The sequence below is a fragment of the Gossypium hirsutum genome, chromosome A07, assembly GCF_007990345.1.
Source record: "Gossypium hirsutum isolate 1008001.06 chromosome A07, Gossypium_hirsutum_v2.1, whole genome shotgun sequence".
In the NCBI taxonomy this organism is placed as follows: Eukaryota; Viridiplantae; Streptophyta; class Magnoliopsida; order Malvales; family Malvaceae; genus Gossypium; species Gossypium hirsutum.
Window position 1 is genome coordinate 7,364,272 of NC_053430.1, and position 21,605 is coordinate 7,385,876.

A 21,605-nucleotide genomic window follows, 5' to 3' on the forward strand; every position below is an offset into this window, starting at 1 on the left:
AAAAACTAATCATGTAATTTGACTTAAAATTTTCATTATTGTGATATGATTTTATTGTTACAAATTATTCAGTAATTAAAATATTACAAATAAATAACATTAGCGACCATTTCATAACAAATTATATATTTATCTATAATTTACTTGAAAAAATATTCCTAAAAATTCAAGGCCTTGAACTGAAACATCGCAAAGCCCATAAATATGGTCAAAGAAACCCACAACTACGAGGGCCTGCTTAAGGAACTTCCACCATTTACCATATTTAAAGATAATTTATACCATTTTCTTTTAGTTTTTATTTATTTTCTATAAACCCTCTCCTCGTCTCTCCCGCCTACCATCCCTTATCCTTTCAATTTCATCTTCTTCTTAAACCCTCTCCTTCAGTTTCCTCCAGCTTCCCTTTCTTCAATCAATGAAAATGTCTTCTATAACCAAATCCATATCCATGGCGGACTCATGTTGCCTCGTTTGTATCCCTTCAGTCTTCACCACTTGTTCCAAATCCCCATCCCTCCTCTCCTTTCCCCCAAAACCAATCAATCTTTTCCTCTCATCATCCCATTCTTCAACCTCTTTGACCCTCAAAACCAGAACCCATTTCTCTTCTCTAGTTTCCTTTGTTGCCCAAACATCAGATTGGGCTCAACAAGGGGAAGAAAATGACACCACCATCACCATCGATGAGGATGAAAGTGAAACTGAAGAAGGGGAATCGAAATGGGAAAACGATGAAAGTGATGGAGCTGAAGCAATTTGGGGAACTGAAGGTGAGGATGCTGGCTTTGAAGAACAAAGTGGTGATTCAGAAGAAGAGGGTTCTGAACCTTCTGAGGAAGCTAAATTGTTTGTTGGGAATTTGCCTTTCGATGTTGATAGTCAAAGTCTAGCTATGCTTTTTGAGAAAGCAGGAACTGTGGAAATTGCTGAGGTTTAAGAGAAAATCTTTTTTTTTTCTGCTTTTAAAATGTTTCAAATTCTTCTGTTTTTGGGTTTTTAGGTCATGAAAATGTTGAAAATATTTTGTTTAATTCTGATTGCAGGTTATTTACAATAGAGACACTGAGCAAAGTCGTGGCTTTGGGTTCGTAACAATGAGTTCAATTGAGGAAGCTGAGAAGGCTGTTGAACAATTTAATCGTTATGTAAGTTCTTTTGTTTTACTTTTTTTTTTGGCTTAGATTTTCATATTTCTGGAATAATATCTATGATATTAAATATAAGGAAATAGGTTATTATATAGATATGTGTGTCATGGATGGTTAAAGCTCCAGTCGACATGGGATCTCCCTTAATATCCTATACCATATCGGGATATGCGACCAACATGAGTGTTGGACACATATTTAAAAGAAAATTGAAAATAGGAGCAACATAGCTTGGATACTTGTATGTTTATGACTAAAGTTTATTTGATTTTTTATTAAGTTTTTATAATGTATATGAAGTGTATCCCATAGTGTTTTAACATGAGCGTTGGACATGAACTCTAGCTTCGGGCCGATTGGCCAAGGGTGTTCACCTTGTACCTACAACACCGTAGGATCAAATAGTAGGAATAGCATGTTAGTAGTGTAGAGGGGGCATCGCAGGAATTGCCTGTTAGTAGTGTAGAGGGGGCTTTGATTTGCTTCTGCCTGTGGTGTTCGAGTTATATACCAAAAGAATAGAACTGTTGGACTTTTAATTTTTTTTTAAAACCGATTGCCGCATTTACATCTTTCTTTTGACTCGTATTAACTTTTATGGCCAAAATATGCCGGTTGTTCCTATGCTTTTGTAAACTTTAAGATCTAGTCCTTGTACTTAAAAAAGGTTAAAAATTAAACCCTTTTACTATTTCAATTTAAAAATCCTAATCTGACAATTAATATTGGGGCATTTTAGTTTCTGTCAATCGTATGCCACATGATATGAGGGCAGCCTAATCAATATCCCACATTGGCAAATTTTGTTAGAAAATAAAAATGATGTTAATAATTGGATTAGAATTTTTAGATCGGGAAAGTAAGATGATTTTATTTTCAAGTAAAGGACTAAATCTCAAACTTCATTGAAGTACAGAGATTGAGGGTGTATTTTAATCAACTTTTACTTTGATTTGTTGATTGATGTTAAACTCTAAAGTGGAATTTGGTGCTTGTGCTTAAATCATTGTTGCTTTCTTGTTTTTAAACAGGACCTTAATGGAAGGCTCTTGACTGTTAATAAGGCTGCTCCTAGAGGATCGCGTGTCGACCAACCTCCTCGTGTTTTTGAACGTGCTTTTAGAGTCTATGTAGGTAATCTTCCATGGGATGTTGACAATGCTCGACTGGAGCAAGTGTTCAGTGAACATGGTAAGGTAGTCGAGGCTCGTGTAGTCTATGATAGGGAGACAGGCCGATCCCGTGGTTTCGGTTTCGTGACTATGTCTTCGGAAACTGAATTGAATGATGCCATTGCTGCTCTTGACGGACAGGTATTATTAGTGTTCCCTCTAAAATTTTTGCTATATTGTTGGTCATAGTTTTCCATAAATCCCGAAGCAACACCATATCATATTCATAGAAGTAATTGCTTCGAGTCTTCATTTTTTAACATTCGTATCGAACCCATATTAAGCTATCATCTTCTAAATATATAACTGTATTCAATACTTCCACCCAAGTTCGAGTAACATAGCTTAAACACGTTTTGAATTGTTGCAGAGTTTGGATGGAAGAGCAATAAGAGTAAATGTTGCAGAGGAAAGACCAAGGCGAGGCTTCTTTTGATGTTGAAAGGATTTAGATACATGATCTACTGCTGTTTGCTTTTTCCTTTTCATTTTTCCCAAATAACTTGTCCTATTTTTCCCCTTTTTTTAAGGTTAAATTTACAGTTTTTAGTATATTTGTAAGGAATATATATTTATCCATTGCTATTAAACCATCATTTAGAAAAGTTCTACTTTTGCTTGTTTTATCTGAATCAATACTAGAATAACACTTTGCCTTTTTTCCTTAGATATGGATTGTCTTGCAAATTACTATGTAGATACCTTTAAAATTTTTCTATATGAGAAAGTAGATGTTAAATGCAAATTGATATCTTTTTGTTTTTCTAATACAGTACTTTGAACTGTTCATTATTTTACCTCAACCTTTAAATGAAAGGATAAATGTATTTGAGTGTACTTAAATTTATGTCTTTTTACATTGACAACAATATCGATGTCAACTGTGTTAAAACTCAAATAACAAATTTATTAATACAAAGTAAGGAATTACACAACCCTAATAGGTACCAAACAAAGAGGAGTTTAAGTCTTTTTCCATTGACAACAATATCGATGTCAACTGAGTTAAAACTCAAATGACAAATTTATTAATGCAAAGTAAGGAATTACACAACCCTAATAGGTACCAAACAAAGAGGAGTTTACCCTAATAGGTACCAAACAAAGAGGAGTTTTCTTGAATACTGTGATCCCTAATTCTTCTTCCATATCCACATCCTCAACACTCATTCCCTCAGGCAATTTCCAATCAAACCGATATAAGCAATTTGCCACCACGAGCTGAAGAAGCATAATTGCGAAACTTGTCCCTGGACAACCTCTTCGTCCTACTCCAAAAGGAAAAAACTCCAAATGTTGCCCCTTGAAATCAACTGAACTTTTCATGAATCTATCAGGTCGAAAGTCATGAGGGTTTTCCCAATATTTCGGATCAGTTCCAATTGATTTCGCATTGATGATAACCCTTGTTTTGGCCGGGATCTCGTAATCTTCGACAACACAGTCCTTAATTGTTTCTCGGGGGACCAATAGAGGAGCTGGTGGGTGGAGCCTAAGTGTCTCTTTTATGACTGAGTGTAAGTAATTTAGTTTGGGAATGTCACTTTCTTCAATTTTGTCTCTTCCATTGCCAACTTTTCGTACCTCATATTTCACCTTCTCCATTGATGGCGGATTTCTTATCAGTTCAGTGAAGGTCCAAACTAGAGCTGAAGCTGTCGTATCAGTCCCCGCTATGAACATGTCCTGAAATCATTTCAACTCAATGATAAACATATACTATTGCCAAAGTTCTTCACAAGTATAATACCTATATTACGACACATGTACGATTTGGGTGAAAAATAAAATTATGTAACAAATATATATATGGAAAAAACTAACATAAATAACAAATGTGGCTTTGGGATTTTGGTTGAATCATAAAGTACAAATATTAAATTTAACATAGAGGCTTGAGCTCAAATCCTATTATGTATATATTTATTCTATATAAAAGATATGAAATGATAAAAAACATAATCAAAATAATATTATTTTATTTTTAAAATAAAAATATTTTTATTATTACCCAATTAAATTGACATTAAATTAACTTATGATACTAAGCTTAATATATAATACGGATATAAAATATATCTTAAAATTCCAATAATATATATCTATATATAACATTGTCATATATTTCAGACCTCTTCGTAAGTATACATTTTAGATACATGTATGAAACCACGATAGGGTCTTTGAAATATATGAAAATGATGTTAATATTATATATCTAATCTCAGCTTCAAAAATATTGAGTTTAAATTTTATTTATATTTATAGATGATTAGCTCATGTCTACTTTTTCAAAACACATGTGATTTTAATAAAATATATTAAATATATAAAACTTATTTTACTTTCTAATATACAATTATATTATATATTTAGTATTTGTTACTTTGTATATAAAAGGTGGTGGTCAAATAAATCATTAAAAATTCATAAAAAAGTTAAAAGTTAGAGAAAATGTTTTAACCAGTATGCGGGTCAATCGATCTAATATTTAATCAAGCTGGTACTCAATCAACTTTCGATCCAACCGCACAATCTAATATTGTTTAAACAAAATTAAAAAAAGAATAATTTAATAATATAGTTGGTGCCCCGATAAAAACACTCTCGTATTAATATTACTACTTTCCATATTAGAGAATATTTTAATAATATCCCAACCAATTTGGTGTCTTAGTTAGGAGAAAGGGATTGTATGAAACTGTGATTTCACGTCATTCTTATCTCTTTCCAATAGGAAAATGACAAATCAGATTTTTTTTTCTTTATTTTCAATTTTTTTTCTTTTGACAAAATTCAAATTCAACTAAAAATGCTTATATAACCCTTTTAAAATTTTAAACATCACAAGTTAATATAATAGTAAAATCACATTTTGGTGTCTTAATTTTTTTTGTGAGCCCTGAAACAATTTCTTGACTTTGCCTTTCGATACTATAGATCATATGTGTATTTGTGTGAATCCTAAGTTATGATTTATTAACCAGGTATTTATCTACTCTAAAATTAACTTGAGTTTAAATCATCTTTGTGTATATAAATAAATAAATGCCATATATAATGAATTTTGGCAACAAGCATGTTATATAGCATACCGAGAGGACACCCTTGATTTGCTGATTGTCAAGAGTGATAAGTTGACGTGCATCCTTTTGCAACCGAAGAAGAACATCAACAATGTCTTCATGGTTAGCTTTAGTTCTTGTCGGAGCAACATGGTCGGCAATTACTTCATCGTACAACTTGTCAAGTTCTTTGAAGTTCTTTTCAACTCTTGTTTCCATACCATTCAACTTATTCACCCACCACATCCATGGAAAGTAATCTGACACAACAAATTCTCCCACCAGATGCTGAATATCATGCAACACCCTGTCGAATCTGTTCGTACCATCGTCACCTCCGCCGCCGTATTTTTTACCAAATGTAACGCGACATACAACGTCGTTCGACAACAAAAGTGATAGTTTTTTAAGATTTACTGGGGCTGATGACGAGGAAGCTATATCAATATGATTCACCATTGCTGCAACTTCTTCTTCTCTTATAGTTCGAAACGATTGGACCCTCTTTGAACTAAGAAGTTCCGTTATTGCTATCTTCCTCATTTCCCTCCATAATTCACCATAAGGAGCGAAAGTTATACTGTTATATTCATAACTTAGCTTCTTCGCAACGTATAAATTAGTAGGTCTACCAGAGAAGGCGAGATCATGGCCGCCGCCGGGGCCTTTGAAGATCGCCATTGCAGCATCTGCGGAAGAGAATGGCACCGAGTTGCAGAAACATCATCGGCCCATATTGTTGGGAGAGTCTTTGAATGGATTTATGGGATGAGTCACCGAGTTGGTGTAGGTTGCCTATAATAGGGAGCTTCCATGGACCAGGAGGAAGCCTTCTTGTTCGAGCTTTGTACTTAAACACCAATATTAGTGTGAAAGCAATGAATGAAAGCGTTTGGATAAACTGAAAATCCATGGAGTAAGATTTCTTAACAATGGGTTTTGGAGTTTGGCACGAAAAGGAATGGAATTTAAAGGATGGAGATGATATTGACATTGGTTTGGAGTAGAACATGTATTTAAAATGTTAGAAAATTGGCACTATGTTCGTGACCGTCGAATAATCAGCGGTGGTAAATAGCAAATTGGAAATGTAGAACCAATCAATTTGTGCAGTTCATAAACTAGTGGGCACAAACCAATACCGATATGATGGAAATTGAGATATTTTTAAACCGGTGTCAATATCATGAAAATTGAGATAATAAAACACAAAATTTCAAATCAAGTTGGAAGTTTGATTCAAAGACTCTCCGGATAACTTAAAACGAGATGATGTGATGTTTTGGAAAGCATGAAGATATTTTTACAATGTAGGGTAGAGATCCTTCCATCTTTGGATCATAATGTCTATTGACTTTTTTTTTTGGTCGGAGGGGGGTAAAATCTTTTTTTTTTTTTAAATCAGATAGTAATGTTGATAAAATCTATTACAACTCAATTGAAGACCCAAACTACTCTCATCCTGTGGAGACTCTTTATATCTCATTAGATGCTCACGAATATGGATATGGATACGGAGACTAGTAGTTCTCCTTGCATGAAACAGCCAACGATGGGGAATTCATTTGAACATTCCAATGATCCCCGATTGATACATGGAGGAAAGAAACGATGGTGTTTGAACAAAACCTTGGAATGGGATTCCGCATTCAGATGAGCCTGTTGGACAGGCAACTCAAGTTAATGATCTTATTTATCAACCAAAGCCATTCTTGGATTTATAGAGGAGTGGGAAATAATAAATTCCTTCAAGTCTATAAGGAAATGTTGCCAATATTAACCCAAATATGCTTTGTTTGCTGGAAAAGAAAGCTGCATTGGGCACTTGAAGAAACTTGGACAGAAAAAATGTGTGTAGATAGAAGTTTTGGGTACCTACACAACGGTTTAGAGGTGGGTTAGTTCTTCTTCGAAAAAAAAAAGTTTGATTGATATTGTTATCAATAAATTGACTAATCAAGTAATACCTATTACTCGGTCCGATTTGCATGTGGATAAGAGATGTCACAAAGACACTTTTTCACTATTACAAAATTTCTTTTTAGCAAGCTATTATTTCAATACTAGTTATAATTAGGTAAATCAATTTTCAACAATTAGAAGACATGAGATACATTTTAAAATTAATTTGAATAATTTTTGAGGTGTTTGGACAAGCTCAAAACATAAAATGGCTCTAAAAGTTTAAAACAATCGAAAATACAAGTTATACATGTGCAATAAAGTCAGTTTTGAGACTTGAACAGAAAATCTCATGACTTGGAGGGAAAGCCTCAATACTTAGCTCCTAAGTCTCGTGACTTGATGCAAAGGACCTAAAAATTAGTTCAAAAACACTTCAAATTATCTTCAAACAACATAAAAACATGCTACCAAGTTCCAAATCACTTAAAAACTTTATCGAAGTACATTTAAACTCACATTCATCTCATAAATATGTTTAAACCATATCAAAGGCCAAAACTTAAATTGGAATCAATGTAAAGTTTCATAAACGTTACAAAACAATATTAAGCTTGCAATTTTAAGATTGGACGCACTTAACCAATGTATAGGCTGTTACAAATTGTTGAGTCCAAATTGATATTTGAAGGCAAAATCAAGTAGTCCCAAAAGTAGTATTTAGAGCGGTTCCAATTGCTTCAAGCACTAGTAATTAGTTATAGTTACTGATGTAGTGCTTGACAACCAATCTGTCCTTACATTAACTTTATGTTACTGATAACATTACAATTGAGAGAGACCGAATTCTAACCAACAAACACATGCAAGGGAGATTTATTTAAGTTAGATCACATGCTCATACAACATAGAATGCATATCTGCATTATTTAACTATGTTGTTCGTTACAATTATTGGAATAAATTAAAATATTACAGATTTAACAATTCCAATTGACAAGAAAAATATTCTAAGCAATTGAACATGAATCTAATATTCAACAAACCTAAATATTTGTAATTAAATCATAAGATATGTAAATACTAAAGAAGGGTGAAAAGATGAAAGGTAATTAGATCTCACAAATTATCTAAATCAAATTTCAAAGTTAAAATAAAGAAAACACACAAAAGAAACAAAATAATAGCTATATGGTGGCTATATCTCTAATCTCTAGCTATTAACTTAATATGTTTATTTATAGAGCAAAAATAACATAATGGAGAAAATACAAAAGTACACTTAATTAAACAAAGTAGAATTTTGGCGTATTTTCACGTCAAACTTCTAAGCCATTTTTGAACACCCGGCTTGAGTCATAAAATAAATTTAGTTAGATCTTTCAATTCCCTTCTACTTGATATATTATAGGCCACAAACAGAGTTCTATACCTCAAGTTATGACCAAAATATTAAAGCAATATTGTGTTCAAAGATTAATCTACAAAAACTTGCCAAAAGTAATCTTTAAGCTCATTTTTTCTGTAAATATTCAACTAAATCAATAATAAATAAAACATAATTATAAATAATATAATTAAAAACTTAAGTAACTTTTTTTCAATTATTCACCTAAATGAATGATAAATAAAATATAATTATAAATATATAATTAAAAACTTAAATAACATTTTTTTAATTATTTACCTAAATGAATGGTAAATAAAATATAATTATAAATAATATAACTAAAAATTTAAATAGCATATTGAAAAATAAAGAATAAAAAACTGAAAAAAAATTCTAAAGGTCTGCTACCCTAGTATGATATTGTTTGCCGCCTCTGGCATGAGTTATTAGGTCTTCTTGTTTTTGTCTAGTTTTTGTTCCTTTTTGTTTATCAGTTTGCATTCGGCGCCTTAAGCTCTTTTACTCCTACGATTTGGAGAAAATTGGTATCGTTTTCTGGCCATCAAACCTGCAATCATGGAAGCCGAATTAGCCCATTGACACATAATGAAGAAGAAGAAGAAATTTTGTAGATCTAGGTAGATCCGTGCACAGAAAGAGAATTGGGGGAGTTTCAACTAGTAGGTTGCTTCCTAACAGCCAGTATAATCCACTTTCCAGCCATGAAAAGTACTATGACAAACCTGTGGCATCCTGTTCGTGGGGTTCAAATTCGAGATCTGGGAGAAAAAAGGTATCTTTTTCAGTTCTTTCATAATATGGACATGGAAAGGGTTTTGAAAGGTTCACCATGGACTTTTAATTATCATTTATTGGTGCTTTACAAATTAAAAAGGGGGATGATCTATTAAGAGTACCATTAATTCTTACTCCTTTCTGGGTACAAATTCACGATGTCCCAAATTGGGTTGTTTTCTGAAAATTTAGCAACACAACTGGTAAATTTTATAGGGTTTTTTTAGAATATGATGGATCAAATTTGGGGAATTAAAATCGCAATTACATGAGAATAAGAGTACAGATTGATATTCGATGCCCTTTGAAAAGAAAGAAACAGGTTATGTATTGTGGGAGATGTTGGTATGTTAAATTTAAGTATGAACGTTTATCACTTTTCTATTTCAATTGTGGACGTTTGAGGCATAGCGACTCTTTTTGTGAGGCAAAAATTATGCTAGGGGTGGAAATTGCTAAAATGGGGTGGAATTTATCATTGAGAGCACAATCTTGAAGAGCTGCATCAATGAATAGCATATGGCCATGAGAAGAAGGTGCAGGAAAAAGGGAAGACAGCTGGCAGGATAATAGGATTTTGGGATGTAGATCATGGGAGGGGACAAATAAAGAAAGAAGCGGGCAATTTATTGATCCACATTTGGGATTTAACATAGAAGAGGGAACGTCATCTCTTGATGAAAGGAAGGAAAAAATTGGCTGGATAAGATGCAAACTGCCATAGAACATGATTTAGAAGATAGTATTTTAATAGGGGAGGAGGGGAAAAAGTGTAATCGGGGGGAGATGGAAGATTCGACAGGAAAGGAAGAAAGTGATAATGCAATGGCAAGGTGTAGAAGAACGGTTAATTTTAATCTTGTATAATCAGCGGCTGCCACAAGGCAAGCCGATCAGGCGCAATGAAAATCATAAGTTGGAATGTTCGTGGTTTGGGGAGTCCACGAATGATTCTTAGACTTCGGAATTTTTTGAAGTCACATCATCCCCAAATTGTCTTCTTTATGGAGACAAAGCTTTGTAAAAGACAGATGGAACGAGTACGTAGAAATTTTGGTTTTGTGAATGGTATTGAAGTTGATTTAGACGGTACGAGAGGCGGGCTGTGTTTAGCTTAGAGGAATGATGTTAATATTACACTTTATAATTTTTCTAAAAGAAATATTGATGTGGTGATTGAAGACAAAGAATAAGGAACCGATTAGAGATTTACAGGATTTTCTGGATCCCCATATGCACAAGATAGGATCGATTCATGGGCTGTTTTGAAAAGTTTGATTTCTAACATGGATATCCCTTGGTTGGTTTGCGGAGACTTTAATGAAATTATGTATGGATTTGGGAAAAAAATGAGGGCTGCCTAGAGATGAAAGAATGATGGAATTGTTTCGAAAAACTTTGGAGGAATGTTAACTAAATGACGTGGGTTTTTCTGGAAATTGGTTCACTTGGGAAAGAGGCAATCTATCAGAGACAAATATACAAGAACGATTTGATAGAGGTACTGCTAATGTAGCATGGATTACTTTGTTCTCAGCGGTGAAAGTTCAACACCTTATACACTTTTTTTCAGACCACTGGCCTCTCTTAATTAATATAAGAATGAACGAAGAACGGTTGAGGAATTGTACTTTCAAATTCGAAGCTTGGTAGGCTTTAGAGGATGCTTTCCTTACTGAAGTTAAGGTTCTATAGGAGAAGTCTTCAGGGGATCTATTACAGAAGCTAGAGAATTTAAAAAAAAGGCTAAAATAGTGGGCTGGGCAAATTCAAGCAAATAGGAAAAAGAAAAAACAGGTACTACTGGAAAAATTAGCTGAGCTGGCTGAAGCTGATAGAGATGACAAAAATTTAGCTGAATTGATTGACACGAAAATTTATTTAAATTTTGACATTGAGAAAGATGAACGTTATTGGAAGCAGAGGGCCAGACTAAATTGGTTGAAATTTGAGAATAAAAATACAGTATTTTTTCAAAGTCAAGCGTCACAGCTTCGAAGGACAAATTTTATTCATAGGTTGCAAAATGAAGCTGGGAGAGAAATGAAGGCCTTACAGGGAATCGAGGAGGCTGCACGATATTATTTTCTAAATTTGTTTTCTGTAGTGGAGAGGGAAAACTATGACCATTTGATGACAGGAATTGATCGGTGTGTGTATGAGGAAGACAATCGATAGCTTACAGCACTTTACACAAAAGAGGAGATTCAAGAAGCAGTGTTTACCATGGGACCCACAAAGGCACCAGGGGAAGATGGATTACTAGACCTTTTTTATCAAAAATACTGGCACATTATTGGAGAGGAAGTCACCTCTTTTTGTTTACAACTTTTAAATGGGGACATAGAGGTGAGTTTAATTAATTCTACTAATATAGTGCTTATTCTGAAAGTTTCCAATCCTTCTAATATGATGTAGTTTAGGCCAATTAGTTTATACAATGTACTTTACAAAAGCTTGGCTAAGGTAATCGCAAATCGGTTTAGAGGAGTTATTGAGAAATGTATTGATGGCACGCAGAGTGCCTTTGTGCCAGGACGATTAATATCAAACAATGTCTTATTAGCCTATGAAACATTGTATATGCTAAAACATAAGAGATTGGGGAAGAAAAGATATATGGCATTTAAACTCGACATGAGTAAAGTATATGATAGGGTCGAATAGAATTTCATAAGGGAGATAATGGTACGAATGGGATTTGATCAAAAATGGGTTGATGCTCTTATGAAATGTGTAACTATTATTTCTTATTCAGTGGTCATAATGGGCATATTGGGTAAAAGTTTCTACCCACAAGAGGTCTCAGGGCGATCCTCTAAGCCCATTCCTATTTCTTTTATGTGGAGAGGGTTTTTTGAGCTTATTAAGACTTGTAACAAATGAGTGGTTTTTTAAAGGTGTTAAGATTAGTAGAAGTGTTCCACCAATTTCCCACCTTCTATTTGCCGATGATTGTATTTTATTTGGGGAGGCTACAACCGAGGGAGCAAACTTATTCAATGACATCTTACGTGAATATAAATCATGTTCGGGTCAATGCATGAACTTCGACAAATCAACAGTAATTTTTCATAGGAATACTACGGAAGAAGATAGAAGATTAGTTGTCAACTTACTAGGGGTCACAGCTCGAATGAACCAAAACGATACTTAGGGTTGCCGAGTATGGTGGGTCGGAGGAAAAAAGAATCTTTTCAAAATATGAAGGATAGACTCCAAAAGTGGATTGATAATTGGAGTAATAGGCTCTTATCTCAGGGTGGAAAAGAAATTTTTATAAAGGCCATTTTTTAGGCTATACCTACTTATAAGATGACTTGTTTTTTTATTACATAAAGCTCTATGTGATGACCTTGAAAGTATCGTTGCAAGGTTCTGGTGGCAGAAGGGACATGGAAAAAAAGGTATCCATTGGTGTGTTTGGAAAAACCTTTGTTTTTTGAAAAAAAATGGTAGATTAGGTTTTCGAAATTATGATCAATTCAATATTGCGTTATTAGCCAAAAAAAGGCTGGCGTCTTATTAATTATCCAAATTCATTATTGGACAACATTTTTAAAAGCAAAGGAATTTACCTTCACTTACTTGGAAGAGTATTTGGGCTGCAAAGGGACTTCTTCAAAGAAGGTTGTGCTGGAGAGTGGGTAGAGGGGATAACATTTCAATTTGGGACAATAGTTGGGTTTAGGGGATCGACAAAGTTGAAGGAAACAACTGACCAGAAAATGAGGAGTTACAGTCAGTTTCGGATCTCATTAACATTCCAAACAAAAAGTGGAAGACGGATTTGATTTAAAATACCTTTTCAGGAGAAATTGCGAAGAAAATTTTATAGATCCCACTTGCAGAGACGGACCGTGAAGATATTCAAGTCTAGAAAGGAGAACCATCCGAGGAATTTTCAGTTTGCAGCGCCTATAAACTATTACAATGGGCTAATCCGGATCCTAGTAATTTCTTAATACAAACCGAAACTACAGATTTCTACAAAAAATTATGGGGTTTACAGCTTCCTTCAAAAATCACTATAATTATTTGGCGAATCTCTTGGGATTTCATCCTTCATCTAGCTAATCTCAGATACCGAAGAGTTTCTACAAGTGACAGATGTCCCTGTTGCCGTTCTTAGGTTGAAACAGTCCTTATTTTTTTCGTCAATGCCCTGTAACAACAGAAGTGTGGCATTTTTTACATCTATCTTGGGTCATGAACAATATGAATCAAACTATATGGGAGTGGCTTACCTAGGTTTTCAAGAGAGGAACTGGGGAACAATGTTGCCTTTTTTGTATTGCTTTATGGCTAATCTGGTTTTCTAGAAATCAACTCATTCACGAGAGGAAGGAAAAGACAGGTAGAGAACTTGCTCATCGAATACAGAGGTATATGGCAGAAAATGAAGGGGTGAGAGAAACTCCGAATCCTTTCAACACAAACAAGAATCACAGAGGTCAGAAGGACATATCGAGAATAACGATCCAGTTCAATGTGGCGTTCGACATTCGAAACTTCAAATCAGCAACAAGCCTGGTGGTTTGGGGCTTGACGGGCGAGCTCCTGGTCTTAAAGTCGACCCTTCACAACAATGTTTCTTCCCCGTTCGCAGCAGAAGCATTTGCATGTTTGGAAGGCAAAAAGTTAGGGATATCAATGGATATCCAATCGATTAAAATCATGAGGGATTCTAGAACAATAATTAAAAAATGTCAAACGTCTTCAACAGATAAATCAGAGATCGGAGTGATCATAAAAGACATTCAGAACAGGAAAGTTTATTTTCAAGAGATTATCTTTCAGCATATTCATAGATCAGGGAACTCACAAGCACACAGATTCGTAAAGAATACCCTAGATAGATGAGAGATCTCTTACCTGGTAGGAGAGGAGTTGAATCGACATCCTTTCGACTCGGAGGGAAGATGGTCAAGAAGACCAGATTAAAGAAGGAGATAAGGAATCTGATTTCAAAAGTGATAGTAAATAAAAGCTTTATTCTTCAAAATAGCTATCGTCAGAACGAATGGGTGCTTTGAAATGACAAATCAATGAATGGTAGTGGAGGCCAGCCGTTTGAATTGACTGGGTAGATATTTAGTTTCCTGTTTTCCGTCAGAATCATTTAATGCTTTTTGTTTCCTTTAAGTTACGTTTATTTTACAGTTTTTTTAGGAGGGCCCATTAATATACAAGTTAATGTGGCCAGATTTGAATTTAGGTTTGATGTAATAGGACTGGGCCATGGGTCTTTATTGGGTTTTTTTGTTATTTTTTCTCTTCTTTTTTAATAATATACCCGGTCTATTGATTTAAAAAAAAAAACTTAACTTGCATAATTTAAAAGGAAAAATATCACAAATAAATTAAAATTTATGCACTTATCACAAAGGCATCAAAGTTGAAGCAAGATTTGGACTGCAAAGGAAAAGAAAAGGGGAATTTGTTCATTGAGAACTGATAATGCGCTGAATTGAGAAATTTGTTCATTGAGAACTGATAATGCGCTGAATTGACATATTTTTAGAATTTATTTTAATAATTATCCAATGTATAGGAAAACAAATTAAAAATGGAGTGCATGAAATATTTGGCATGAGAGCTAACATACAAGACTCTTACATTTTAGAATATTTTTAATTAATTTTTATTTTTTGTTCTATTTCAAAAAAAATATCTTTTTAAGAGATTATTTAGGATTAGTTTAAATTTATTTGGGGCAAAACTTTTTGCTACTTTTCAACATCTAACGAATTTGGTTTTATTTTACATTGTTTTTATGAATTTTCAGTTTTATTAGCTCATATTTAATTTCTTGCAAAATAAGTGTTTTTACACAATAATTTTGTGTTAGTTGATCTATTGGGCCAATACGAACCTTAAATAGTTTTAATGAGCTTAATTGAGTGCGTAAGACACCTATATTCAGGCCTAACAAATGACAACCAGGTCGCAACGTAGAACCTACTCCAAACTTGAAGTTCAAAGTTGTCTGTAGCGACATAGCATTGGCGAGGGTAAAAAATTAATTAAGGGTGTTTTTGTCCGTACAATCAATATTTATAAGATTTAAGGCTTATAATTGACCTAATTAGGCTGTTAACTTTGCCTATAAATAACATAGCTTAGGTTGAGCTATGGGAGGCGACTTGGAGGCCATTAGTTAGGTTTAAACATTAAATTTAGTTTTTAATTACGTTTTTATTTAAGCTTTAAAACAATTTATTATCTTGTTTCTGATTTGGATTTGATTTGAGACCAAGCCTTTTTTATTTTATTATTTTATTATTTACTATTTTTCTTTTACTTTTCTCTTGCAATCGTTGATATCTTGCTAGCTTTAAAGGATTTTATGCAACTAAGCACATTCAATCTCTCAACAGATCGATTTTTCTTTTCCTTGTGTTTTAGTTTAATTTGTGTATTTTTCATGATTAAATTATTTCTAAGGAAAAGGGTATTTGATTCATGAGTAGCTAATTATATTAATAAGATTAACGAGCGGATGAGGAAGTAAATAATGGGAGAACGAAGGTTTATCTTAGAATTAGTTGGCTTAAATTGTGCATGCTTAAACCCTAAGGTTGACGACCCTAAAAAGTAATCTAGGTAGATAGGCCGAAAGGATAAGTCTACTGAGCACCTCATAATTTATCCCGATTTTAAACTACAAGGTCAAAAGATATTTTAATAGTTAAGTAATCATTTAGAGGTTGAAAGGTAATAATTTGTTAGTTATTAGCTAATTCATTAAAACTCGAGTTTTGAAGTTAATTACAAGCACTGAAACAAGTTAATCTTCTGCTTGTTATTCAAGATTTCGTTAATTGTTAATTTCTTTTCAATCAATTTAGTTTATTTTATGATTTTAGATTTTATTGTTATTTGTCGTAATATATTTTTTTAGTTATTATTATTTAGACATATTACTTTAGAAGATAATATTAAGTTTAATCCATCATCCTTTAGGTACAATCCTCGGAGTACTTTTTATACTCCTTTGTAAAATACTATATTACAACTTGACTCGTATACTTGTAGATACTGCTACTTTAATTTCATATCTTTCTTTTACAATATTTTCAGTCCAAACGTTTGCACATTTGGTAGCGGTCAGGTTATTCTCATAGTTAATTTACATACGAAAGGGCTGGTTGTTTGAGGTTGTTCCTCGATCACTATAACCGACTTATTGAATGATGAGAAAATCTATTGTTCGAGATCAATTTGAAGTCGGAGTCAAAATCACACCTGAAGCTAGGGTTTTCGTCTTATTAGTTTTATTCATATTTTATTTTGTTTTTCACATTTTATTTTTCTATTTAATTTCTGTTATTTGTTGATACTCAGATTTAACTCTCCTTCTATTTTGTATAGATTGGTACAATTTGTGGGCATAAAAACTATTTATGACACTTCTTGGTTGTGACGAGTTGTAGATTTAAATATTTTAGTCGTTGTGGAATCAATCTACTCCCTATACTACAAATTTGAATTCAAGTTTAGACGTATAAATTTATTTTTAGTGAATTCAACACACATCAAAGACTCCTAATTGAATTCTACTTCTAATTATCAAATACTTTCAGTAAATCAAAATAATCTAAGTTAAATAAGATCTAAACTCATAATTGAAATAAAAGTCTAATTATCTTAAAAATATCTCTAGTTAAAATCTTAACAGAATGAAAATTATTATCTAATTAAACTATAATAATAACAATAACTCTTCTTTTATCCCACAATTGAAAAAAAAGGTTAATTACAAGTTTAATCTCCCACTAATTGTTGAAAATTCAATTTAATCTATAAAATCAAATCAAATTTCAATTTAGTCTTGAAATTAAATTAAAAATTCAAACACAAAATAGACTTTAGCGGCGTTTTTTTAGGAGCACCGCAAAAATTAATTGCGGCTTTTTGATAAGCGCCGCACAAAATGCCGCTATAGCTAATGGCGCAAAACTTTGCGACGTTTATATAGAAAAATGCCGCTATAGAACATAACCTTTAGTGGCGCTTTTTTCACAAATACCGCTATAGAACATGACCTTTAGCGGCCCTTTTCCACAAACGACGTTATAGAACAAGACCTTTAGCGGTATTTTTCCCACAAACGGCGCTATAGAACATGACCTACGCCACTATAGAACAAGACCTTTAGTGGCGTTTTTCCCACAAACGCTGCTATAGAATAAGACCTTTAGCAACACTTTTCCCACAAAAACCGTTGTAGAACATGACCTTTAGCGGCGCTTTCCCACAAATGTAGCTATAGAACATGATCTTTAGCGGCACTTTTCCCACAAACGCTGCTATAGAACAGACCTTTAGTGGCGCTTTTCCCAAAAACGCCACTATAAAACAGACCTTTAGCGGCGCTTTTCCCAAAAACGCCGCTAAAGAACATGACTTTAAAAAAATATTTTAATTAAATAATACTTATTTCTATAATAAATATTATATTTTATTTTATTTTTGAAATTTAAACTTTAAACTATATACTTTTAAGGATAAAAAATATTAATTAAATTAATAAATTTTCTATTAAAATTTTAAATTTAAAACTAAATATAAAAATTAATGAATTTAAATTTAGAATTTAAATATTATGTTTAAATAAATGAGCAATCTACCTCACAGCTCATCTGATCTATATTAACTCGGCCAATTATAAAAAAAAGCTACAAAACATGTAATAATTAACAATCATGGTTAAAGAAGCTAATACACAAGGTAGTTACAAAACCCTGTTTCAATAACACCAAATTCAAGTTCCGACTAAGATAAATGACCATGGAATGCAACATTAAATAACATTCCACTTGAAGAAGTGCTAAGCCTTGGCTTTTCCAGCTTGAAGAGATTGAACCCTCTATTACACCTTCAATATTTAAAGGATACAAAACCAAATGATCAGATAAACCAACAAACTTGGTAAACAACAGAGATGTTAAAAATAAAAAAAAATATAGCCATTAAGGCTAAAAAAAATAGCAGCGAAAACTTATCCTTTTGTTTAAATAAGTCCATGGCCAATAAAAATACTAAAGTTATCTCGATTCGACACGAAAACTAATATCAAGATTTTGGGGGTGTTAGAAATATAACATAAGATCTGGTCATATAGTTTATGTTGCCAACAATATAAACGGATTGTCACATGCCTTTAAAATTTTTCCGTCTGAAAAAATGTGATTTGACTCAATTTAAAAATTAAGGGCTATAAAAATATAAAAAAAATAATTGAGACCAAAATGACTGATAAATCGTAACATATACATATTTTTACCCCATGCTTGACATATTTATGGATTATTTCTCTTTGGTTTTATTGAATTCGATGCTCCTAATCCTTTAATTTCATGTTTTATACTCAGGAGAGCTTAGAATAGCAAAAACAGCAAGAAACGGGCCAAAAACAGACAAATTGGGCCTAAATCAGTGTTGCACACGGCATAGGCACTTCCACACAGGTAATCCACATGCCCGTGTATGACACACGGGTAGACTACACACCCGTGTGTCATGGCCGTGTCGAATAAGAACTAACTCAGTATTGCACACGGCCTGAGCACCTTCACACGGGCGTGGCACAAGGCCGTGTCCTTGCCGAGCCCAAGCCTAGTTCTATTCGGAAAAGGGCACTTTTGAGAGTTTTGAAGCATTCCAAAGTCTATATAAACACCCTAGAAGAGGATTAGAAGGGACACACAGAGTTGAAGGCAGAAAATACTCAAGAACAGCCATCGGAATCACTTCAGAGCCAGGATCTACATCAAGACTGAAGATTTCCATCCAATTTCCTAGAAGTTCTTTGGGTTTCTTTATGTTTTGTTGTTTTCCAAACTTTGAGATGTTTTCCATTATTATTATGAACTAAACTCACTAAATACTTAAGGGAGATGAACCCTATGACGAATCTTATTACTATTTGAATTATATGATAAAAACTTATTCTTATTCTTAATTGTGAGTTCTTAATTCTTGTTTTAATATTCCAAAGTATTAATTCAGGTTTTGATGTGCTTATTCAGTGGAGCAAAAGTCCCTGTTTAAGAGTAGATCATTCATAATTAAGCGGAGTTGAATGCAATCCTAGAGATAGGACGACATAAATCTGCCGGATTAGAGTCAAATCTAATAAGGGAATCCAGAGATCGAGTTAATGCGACAATAGAGGTTTTAATTAGAAAAAGATTTCAATTAATCAACCTAAAAGTCAGTTGTTCTTAATCTCGAGAGAGATATTAACATAAATTAGGTATTTCTACGGATTAAGTTAAGTGAATAAATTGTCTAATTCAGAAGTAATAAGTGAAGTCTAGGTGGATTCTTCCTTGGGTATTGTCTTCTCTATTGGTTTTTCTAAAGTATTTTCCAACTTTCATCTCTGTCGTAATCTTAGTTAAATTAGAAAATTAGTTTAGTTTAAAAACACCCTTTAATTCTTAGACTAGATAATAAAAAGATAGTAATTACTAGTACTTTTAGTCCTCGTGGATACGATATTTTCGATCTCACCAGAACTATACTACTATTCGATAGGTGTGCTTGCCTTAGTCGAATTTATAGTTAGTTTAACGACCATCAAGTTTTTGGCGCCGTTGCCGCGGACTAAGATATTAGAAACGCTTAATTTTTATTACTTTAGCCATTTTTTATTTTTATTACAATTTAATTTTTTTGTTTAAATTACTAAATATTTCTTTTATTTACTTCTGGCAGGCTTTTATAGTTTATGACTAGAAGAAACCCGTCAGGACCTCTACTTTTGATAGTGAGATCAAAAGCACAACTTACAGAGGCCAAAAAAAAATAAGGCAAAGCCTATGATACATAGAGGAAGGACAAGAGGACGATATTCAAACCACAACTGAGAAGATGACTGATAATCAAAATAATCAGTTACCTCCTGTGGCTATTGCAGACCCAGTAAATCAGAATCCTACTCCTCATACTATGTATGTTTATGTGAAACCTAGTTTAACAGGAGCTGAATCGAGTATAGTTAGACCTGCTATTGCTGCAAATAATATTGAACTGAAACCTAACACGATTAAAATGATACAACAGTTTGTTCAGTTTGATGGTTTGCAGGACGAGGATCCAAACACTTATTTAGCAAACTTTCTGGAATTCTATGACACATTTAAGATCAATGGCGTTTCTGACGATACCATTCACCTTCGGTTATTTCCCTTTCATTGAGGAATAAGGCTAAACAGTGGTTGAACTCATTACCACGAGGATCAATCATCACTTGGGAACAAATGACCGAAAAGTTATTGCTTAAATATTTCCCGCCGGCTAAAATAGCTAAACTAAGGAATGATATTTCTTCTTTTGTACAGATGGATTTAGAAACACTTCATGATGCATGGGAGAGATATAAGGATCTATTGAGAAGATGCCCTTGCCATGGGCTACCACTTTGGCTACAGGTTCAAACTTTTTACAACGGCCTGAATTCTTTGACTAGACAGATGATTGACGTAGCTGCTGGTGGGACTATTAATAATAAGACACTTGAAGAGGCCTATGAATTTATAGAAGAGATGTCATTGAATAATTATCAGTGGCAAGTCATGAGGACAAAGTCGACGAAAGCGACCAGCGTTTTTAACATCGATTCAGTTACTATGCTCTCTAATTAGGTAGAACTTTTGAATAGAAAAATTGATGGTTTACTTGGTTCTTCATAGGTTCATCCAGTAATGCAGTGCGATGCAAGTGGAGGTGGAACAAGTAATTCAGAATACCCACCCTATGGCCACAACATGGAGAACGAACAAATGAATTATATGGGTAATAATCCTCGACCTTAAAATAATTCTTATAGTAATACTTACAGTGCAGGTTGAAGGAACCACCCAAATTTCTCATGGGGAGGCCAAGGGAATCAGAGACCACTACCCCCTCCAGGCTTCCAACAACAACCTTAACAGCAAGAGAAAAAGCCGAACCTTGAGGAGATGATGAGAAAATTTATTTCAGTAGCGGAAACCCGTTTTCATAACACTGAAACTGCACTTAAAAATCAGCAAGGATCGATCCAAGGGCTCGAGAATCAAATTGGACAATTGGCTAAGATGATTTCAGAGAAATCACCAGGAAGTCTACCTAGTAACAC

At 33.5% G+C, this 21,605-nt stretch overlaps 1 protein-coding gene, 1 long non-coding RNA gene, 1 other non-coding gene and 1 pseudogene across 8 annotated transcripts; 1 reads left to right on the top strand and 3 right to left on the bottom strand.

The window, feature by feature from the left end:
* The first annotated feature begins 228 nt into the window (after positions 1 to 228).
* On the top strand, positions 229 to 2,990 carry LOC107926706 (28 kDa ribonucleoprotein, chloroplastic). Its single transcript, XM_016857606.2, has 4 exons — positions 229 to 934; positions 1,047 to 1,148; positions 2,183 to 2,464; positions 2,694 to 2,990. Exons 1-4 carry the CDS (start codon positions 419 to 421, stop codon positions 2,757 to 2,759), a joined length of 966 nt encoding a protein of 321 aa, XP_016713095.1. The 5' UTR covers positions 229 to 418; the 3' UTR covers positions 2,760 to 2,990.
* A 219-nt stretch (positions 2,991 to 3,209) lies between these two features.
* Positions 3,210 to 6,450, bottom strand: LOC121232071 (cytochrome P450 71A9-like; annotated as a pseudogene).
* Positions 6,451 to 8,908: 2,458 nt separating this feature from the next.
* Positions 8,909 to 14,781, bottom strand: LOC107926697 (uncharacterized). Of its 6 annotated transcripts, none has more exons than XR_005930279.1 (5): positions 14,351 to 14,599; positions 13,723 to 14,162; positions 13,280 to 13,640; positions 13,054 to 13,192; positions 8,909 to 9,248 (listed from the first exon to the last, which is right to left on the bottom strand). It is a non-coding gene; the product is annotated as an uncharacterized lncRNA (long non-coding RNA). The 6 variants fall into 6 exon arrangements; XR_005930280.1 differs by having other exon boundaries at positions 8,945 to 9,248; positions 13,064 to 13,192; XR_001692241.2 differs by having other exon boundaries at positions 8,968 to 9,248; positions 13,064 to 13,192; positions 13,723 to 14,781.
* Positions 14,782 to 20,793: 6,012 nt separating this feature from the next.
* LOC121204011 (small nucleolar RNA R71) lies at positions 20,794 to 20,900 on the bottom strand. The gene has a single exon (XR_005898939.1). It is a non-coding gene; the product is annotated as a small nucleolar RNA R71 (small nucleolar RNA).
* Between the last annotated feature and the right edge of the window lie 705 nt (positions 20,901 to 21,605).

What these genes read in the sequence shown, in the direction of transcription:
- LOC107926706 (XM_016857606.2), top strand. Translation starts at nt 419, where the DNA reads ATGAAAATGTCTTCTATAACCAAATCCATATCCATGGCGGACTCATGT. An exon ending in GAACTGTGGAAATTGCTGAG is followed by an intron (nt 935 to 1,046) that starts GTTTAAGAGAAA and finishes TTCTGATTGCAG; the next exon opens with GTTATTTACAATAGAGACAC. An exon ending in TTGAACAATTTAATCGTTAT is followed by an intron (nt 1,149 to 2,182) that starts GTAAGTTCTTTT and finishes GTTTTTAAACAG; the next exon opens with GACCTTAATGGAAGGCTCTT.